At 57.3% G+C, this 7,350-nt stretch overlaps 1 protein-coding gene across 1 annotated transcript in view; it reads left to right on the top strand.

Moving 5' to 3' along the window:
* Positions 1 to 294: 294 nt before the first annotated feature.
* TMCC2 (transmembrane and coiled-coil domain family 2) overlaps positions 295 to 7,350 on the top strand; it is a 31,439-nt gene continuing 24,383 nt past the window's right edge. Inside the window, exon 1 of the mRNA XM_005529313.3 lies at positions 295 to 479. Coding sequence (XP_005529370.3) covers positions 312 to 479 — 168 coding nt within the window. The 5' untranslated portion in view covers positions 295 to 311. The remainder of the gene's footprint in view (positions 480 to 7,350) is intronic.

Below are 7,350 nucleotides of genomic sequence, written 5' to 3'. Positions count from 1 at the left end.
TTGGTGAATTCCCCCCGCCAGCACCGCCCCCCGCGCACCCTTCCGCCAATCACCGCGCGCTTCCCCTCCTCTCTCGCGCCGCCATTGGCAGGCGGCCCTGTCCGTCAGGCTCGGCGGCGGCGGCGATGCCGGTGCCGGCGGCGGGCGCGGAGCCGCCGCGGCGCGGAGCCGCCGCCCGGCCCGGGCTCGGCGGGGCGGGCGGGCCGGGACCGCGCAGCCCGCGGGCCCCGCAGCGGCCGCCGGGGCGCCGCCCGCCGCCGCCGCCGCGGCCCTAGGCGCCCCCCGCGAGCCGCGGGCACGGCGCTCCCGGGATGAAGCGGTGCCGCTCGGACGAGCTGCAGCAGCCCGAGGAGGATCCCGGCGCCGCGGGGGAGTCGCCCGGTCACGGCGTGATGGAGGGCAAGGCCGGCGAAGCGGCGGCGGCCCCCGAGGCGGGCGCTGTCCCGGCGCCGCCGCGCTCCAAGCCCCCCGACCTGAAGGTGAGCGGCGGGAGCGTCCCGGTGGGAGACGGGAAAATCCCATGGGATCGTCCCAGGGTTCCCGGTGGTGGTGACCGGTGTGGGGAGATCCCGGTGGGGTCACCGGAGCGATGGAGCTCGGGGGGTGCCACCATCCCCACCTCCCCCCCCCGGTCCTACAGGTGTGACCTTGGAGAATGCGGGATGGCTCCTGGATAAGGGCGCTCCGGGATTGGGATAATCCTGGGAATGGCGTGCTCCTGGATGGGGGTAGCGCTGGGAATAGCGTGCTCCTGGATTGGGATGCTCCTGGGATGGGGGTGGTCCTGTTGCGGGGATCCTACTGGATGAGGATGCTCCTGGGATGGAGACGCTCCAGGGATGAGGATGCTCCAGGGATGAGGATGCTCCAGGGATGAGGATGCTCCAGGGATGAGGATGCTCCTGGGATGAGGATGTTCCTGGGATGAGGATGTTCCTGGGATGAGGATGCTCCTGGGATGGAGACGCTCCTGGGATGGAGACGCTCCTGGGATGAGGATGTTCCTGGGATGAGGATGTTCCTGAGATGAGGATGCTCCTGGGGTCGGGATGGGGATGGTCCTCGAACGAGGCTGGCCCCAGGATGGGGCCGGTCCTGCAGTGAGGACACTCCTGGGATAGGGATTCTCCTGGGATGAAGGAATCCCGGGGTTTTGGGGGCTGCCCCATTGCAGAGGAGCTGCGCAGATCCCGGGAAATCCCTGCCGGGAGTCGGGGGGATGTTCCGGGAGGATCCGGGGCTGCGGCAGCGAGGAGTGACGGTGTGGAAATGGCCCCGAGGCTGCTCCTGGGGGCCGGAGGATGAGCAAAACAAATCCCGCGGCACTGCAGCGCTGCGGGAGGGACAGAGCCCGCCCTGGAGCGGGGATCCGGCCTGAAATCGGCAACACAATTCCCCTGCGACCGGGGAAGAAGCAGCTCCGACCCCCGGCCGTTCAACAGGGTTTTATCCCGCGGGGACAAATTCCCAGCGTGGAACTTGGGGCGTGGGAATGCCGTGGGCAGAGTGGGACGGGCTCAGAGGCACCCCGTGCTGGGATGGGAGGGATGCTCCCACTCCTCGCTTCCAAAAAACCCTGGGAAAAGTGGGAAATGTCGCTGCTGAGCCGTGGGATCCCGGAGGGAGCCCCTGGCTGTGGCAGCCCAGGTGGCCCTGAAGGTGTCACCGGCACGGCCAAGGTCACCAGGAGCGGCCAGGACCGCCAGTGCCTGCAGCCATCCCTTCCAGACAGGCAGAGAAAATCCCTGTTCCCGGAGGAAAACTCGGCTGCTCGGAGCACCAGGAGCCCCGTGACTGCAGGAGCTGCTGGAGGTGACACGTGGGGCCTTCCCTCCGTGTCCCTGAGGCTGCTTGGGCTGTGCTGCTGTGGGGGAACAGCTGCTGCTGCCCCAAAAACAGCCCGAGGGGCCAGGCACAGCCGTGGGCTGGGAGGGTGGCACAGGTTATCCCAGAGAAATCCCTGTGCCTGCCCCTGGATCCCTGGAAGTGTCCAAGACCAGGCTTGGAGCAGCCTGGGATGGTGGGAGGTGTCCCTGCCCACCCAAACAGGGTGATTTTTACCCAAACTGGATGAGTTTTAAGGTCCTTTCCCAGCCAAACCATTCCATGATTTTCTGATGCTGTAGCTCCACGATCCGTGAGGATGTGAAGCTCAGGACCGCGCTCGGCTCGGTGGCTTGGGACATCCCGGCTTGCCCAAGGTGTTGTTTCCCACCCTCATCCTTCCTCCATCCCACCTGGGCCACGGAGGCTCGGGAAGGGGTGGGAATGTCGGGAAAAAGGAGCTGCAGCTCCCCATGGCTGCGCCCACCACCCCAAACATTCCAGGCCCGGCACATCCCAGCTCCAGCGGCTCCGCAGCCTCCTCCAGCAGCAGCATCCGAGGCCAAATAAATCCCCATTGATTTTATCGAGCTGGCTGTGCCACCCTCCCGCAGGTTTGCTGCCAGTGCTCACCTTTAATGTGTTTGGAGCTCGGCAATTCATTAAAATAAATCCTCCAAGCGGGCAGAGCTGGGGCTGGGCACCGTGCCACCGCCACCCCGATTCGGAAATCCGAGTTTTCCTGCCCCAAACCCCCTCTGGAGCTGCTGCTGCTGGTTCAAGCTGGTCCTGTCCCTGCTCCAAATCCAGATTCCTGTCCCTGTGGATGGGGAAGGATCAGAGATTCCTGTCCCTGTGGATGGGGAAGGATCAGAGATTCCTGTCCTATGGATGGGGAAGGATCAGAGATTCCTGTCCCATGGATGGGGAAGGATCAGAGATGCCTGTCCAAGGATCAGAGATTCCTGTCCCTATGGATGGGGAAGGATCAGAGATTCCTGTCCCTGTGGATGGGGAAGGATCAGAGATTCCTGTCCCATGGATGGGGAAGGATCAGAGATGCCTGTCCAAGGATCAGAGATTCCTGTCCTATGGATGGGGAAGGATCAGAGATTCCTGTTCCCATGGATGGGGAAGGATCAGAGATTCCTGTTCCCATGGATGGGGAAGGATCAGAGATTCCTGTCCCTGTGGTTGGGGAAGGATCAGAGTGAACTCTTTGCTGCCAGGTGCTGGAGATGGATTTGAGGTGTCCCCCTGGGAAGAACAGCCTGCCTGCTGTCACTTCCATCCCTGAATTCCAGCAGATCCATGGCTCTGGATCTCCATCCCTGGCTCCTGCTGCTCTGCTGGGGAGAGGGATGGGAAGGAAGGAAGGAACAAGTCCTGGCAAGGAGCAGAGCTGGGGTGTGACAGCTCTGCTCAGGAATCCCTCGGTGGCGGCGACTTCTGCAGGAGTGATGAAATCCATCCAAAACCCTGCATCCAAAACTGACACTTTTCCTGAGCCAAGGTTTTTCCCTGGATTTCTGTTTTCCCTGGCTCTCTCTTTTCCCTGGCTCTCTGTTTTCCCTGGATTTCTGTTTTCCCTGGCTCTCTCTTTTCCCTGGCTCTCTCTTTTCCCTGGATCTCTCTCTTTTCCCTGGCTCTCTCTTTTCCCTGGATCTCTCTCTTTTCCCTGGATCTCTCTTTTCCCTGGCTCTCTCTTTTCCCTGGATCTCTCTCTTTTCCCTGGATCTCTCTCTTTTCCCTGGATCTCTCTCTTTTCCCTGGCTCTCTCTTTTCCCTGGCTCTCCCTTTTCTCTGGATCTCTCTTTTCCCTGGCTCTCTGTTTTCCCTGGATCTCTCTCTCCCCTGGCTCTCTCTTTTCCCTGGCTCTCCCTTTTCTCTGGATCTCTCTTTTCCCTGGCTCTCTGTTTTCCCTGGATCTCTCTCTCCCCTGGCTCTCTCTTTTCCCTGGCTCTCTCTTTTCCCTGGCTCTCTCTTTTCCCTGGATCTCTTTCCCCTGGCTCTCTCTTTTCCCCAGATCTCTCTTTTCCCTGAATCTCTCTTTTCCCCGGATCTCTCTTTTCCTGATCTTACATTTTTACATATTTTTATTTTGGATTTGGATTTTTTTAATGGGAGTTTGGGCATGGAAGGGGCTCGCCAGGCAATCATTCCCAGGGAATGGCTCTTCCCAAGCTCCCCAAATCCCCAGGGACACAGAGCGGCATTCCAGGCTGGAATTTATTCCCTGGAGTTTGTGCCAGGCACGGCAGAGCAGCGATCTTCGGCATTCCCAAATCCCAGTGTGGGACTTTCAGCATTCCCAAATCCCAGTGTGGGATGTTCAGCATTCCCAAATCCCAGTGTGGGACGTTCAGCATTCCCAAATCCCAGTGTGGGACTTTCAGCATTCCCAGATCCCGGTGTGGGATGTTCAGCATTCCCAAATCCCAGTGTGGGATTTTCAGCATTCCCAAATCCCAGTGTGGGACGTTCAGCATTCCCAGATCCTGGTGTGGGACGTTCAGCATTCCCAGATCCCACTGTGGGACATTCAGCATTCCCAAATCCCACTGTGGGACGTTCAGCATTCCCAGATCCCGGTGTGGGACGTTCAGCATTCCCAGATCCCGGTGTGGGACGTTCAGCATTCCCAGGATCCGAGGATGGAATTCTCACCTTCCCGGGATCCACACAGTTCATCCCAGCAGGGACAGGCTCCTGGGAGTGCAGGCTGCTCCCTGCCTGTGATCCCATCCCTCGGGATCCCCACACCGGGCAGTGCATTCCATTATTCCCAGAGCATTCCATTATTCCCAGAGCATTCCTACACTGGTCAGTGCATTCCATTTTTCCTGGAACATTCCCACACTGGGCAGTGCATTCCCTGCTATTCCCAGACCATTCCCTGCTATTCCCAGACCATTCCCTGCTATTCCCAGACCATTCCCTGTTATTCCCAGTGCATTCCCTGTTATTCCCAGTGCATTCCCTGTTATTCCCAGAGCATTCCCTGTTATTCCCAGTGCATTCCCTGCTATTCCCAGACCATTCCCTGTTATTCCCAGAGCATTCCCTGTTATTCCCAGAGCATTCCCTGTTATTCCCAGTGCATTCCCTGCTGTTCCCAGAGCATTCCCTGTTATTCCCAGAGCATTCCCTGTTATTCCCAGTGCATTCCCTGTTATTCCCAGACCATTCCCTGCTATTCCCAGACCATTCCCTGTTATTCCCAGTGCATTCCCTGTTATTCCCAGAGCATTCCCTGTTATTCCCAGTGCATTCCCTGTTATTCCCAGACCATTCCCTGCTATTCCCAGACCATTCCCTGTTATTCCCAGTGCATTCCCTGCTATTCCCAGACCATTCCCTGTTATTCCCAGTGCATTCCCTGTTATTCCCAGTGCATTCCCTGTTATTCCCAGTGCATTCCCTGCTGTTCCCAGAGCATTCCCTGCTGTTCCCAGTGCATTCCCTGTTATTCCCAGTGCATTCCCTGTTATTCCCAGACCATTCCCTGTTATTCCCAGAGCATTCCCTGCTGTTCCCAGTGCATTCCCTGTTATTCCCAGTGCATTCCCTGTTATTCCCAGACCATTCCCTGTTATTCCCAGAGCATTCCCTGCTGTTCCCAGTGCATTCCCTGTTATTCCCAGACCATTCCCTGCTATTCCCAGACCATTCCCTGTTATTCCCAGTGCATTCCCTGCTGTTCCCAGAGCATTCCCTGTTATTCCCAGTGCATTCCCTGTTATTCCCAGTGCATTCCCTGTTATTCCCAGTGCATTCCCTGCTGTTCCCAGAGCATTCCCTGCTGTTCCCAGTGCATTCCCTGTTATTCCCAGTGCATTCCCTGTTATTCCCAGACCATTCCCTGTTATTCCCAGAGCATTCCCTGCTGTTCCCAGTGCATTCCCTGTTATTCCCAGTGCATTCCCTGTTATTCCCAGACCATTCCCTGTTATTCTCAGAGCATTCCCTGCTGTTCCCAGAGCATTCCCTGTTATTCCCAGACCATTCCCTGTTATTCCCAGACCATTCCCTGTTATTCCCAGTGCATTCCCTGCTGTTCCCAGAGCATTCCCTGTTATTCCCAGTGCATTCCCTGTTATTCCCAGAGCATTCCCTGTTATTCCCGGAGCGTTCCCGAGCCGCGCTGCCGTGCCATCGTGAGTCACGTTTGTCACATGCCGCTGTCCCCGGAGCAGCAGCGGGTGTGGGGGAGTGCTGGCTGTGCCACTTGGGAACATCCAGGCTTTTTCCTTGGCGTTTGTGGCAGCGGGAGGAGCGGGAATTCGGGATGCTGCTGGAGGAGGGGCTGGCTGAGCCTGTCCCCAGCCCGGCTGGGTGCTGGCAGGAGCCTTCCTGAGATTCCTGAGGTTTTTCCAGAGGAGAATCAGCTGGAAAAGCAGCAGCAGGAATGGGAAGTGCACACGGGGATGAGCAGGATCTACCGGGATCCTGATGCTGTTTGGGGGCTGTGGCCTTCCCCCTGTGCCCTAAAATATGGGATGGGATGGGATGAGATGAGACTTCCCCCTGTGCCCTAAAATATGGGATGGGAGGAGTGGGAAGGGGTGAGACTTCCCCCAGTGCCTTAAAATATAGAATGGGATGGGGTGGGAAGGGATGAGACTTCCCCATTCCCTAAAATATGGAATGGGATGAGACTTCCCCATTCCCTAAAATATGGAATGGGATGAGACTTCTCCCTGTCCCCTAAAATATTGGATGGGAGGGGTGAGAATTCCCCCCATGCCCTAAAATGTGGGATGGGAAGGTGTGAGATTTCCCCCAGTGCCTTAAAATATGGAATGGGATGGGGTGGGAAGGGGTGAGACTTCCCCATTCCCTAAAATATTTAATGGGAAGGGATAAGACTTTGCACTGTGTCCTGAAACATGGAATAGGAGGGGTGGGAAGGGGTGGGACTTCCCCCTGTCCCCTAAAATATGGGATGGGATGGGGTGAGACTTCCCCCCGTGTTTGTGCAAACGCTCCAAGGAGCTGCAGAGCCTTGGCTGGGGGTTAATTAACTAATTAACAATCCTAATAATCAGGAGGACTGCAGGGCTTGGGGCCGTGCTGGAAGGTGGTGGCAAGCAGATCCTGTCTGAAATCCCAGGAAAGGCTTTGGGTGTCCGGGAATCCTTCGGAGAGGAGCCTGGGGGAGGTTCCAGGCAGGAAAACCACCCTGGAGAGCCTGGCACAACTCGTTGCCAAAGAATCCAAGACAAAACCGGCGTGCAAATCCCAGTTTTCCTGCAAGATATCCTGGTTTGGGTTAAAATGGGATTTTTTTCCCAGCTCTTCTCGGTGCAGTGGGACCTGGAGCAAGGCTTTGAAGTCCATAAAAACAAGTCCCCAGCACCAAGCAGGAGAGCCTGGCTGTGCTGATGCAAAATTCCAAAGAAATAAAGATATTTTTGGATTCACCTCGGTGCTTTACAGCTGAGAAATTCAATCTGTGCCCATTGCCATGGCTGCTCCAAAATAACCTCTGCTCTGAGCCACGAGCGCTTCCGTGCCAGGAAAGCT

Source organism: Pseudopodoces humilis, chromosome 26 (genome assembly GCF_049639895.1).
Source record: "Pseudopodoces humilis isolate 2021_Gansu_Grassland_sample_001 chromosome 26, ASM4963989v1, whole genome shotgun sequence".
Lineage (NCBI taxonomy): Eukaryota > Metazoa > Chordata > Aves > Passeriformes > Paridae > Pseudopodoces > Pseudopodoces humilis.
The sequence above is the reverse complement of the archived record's forward strand: the minus strand, read 5'-3'. Positions and strand labels throughout refer to the sequence as shown.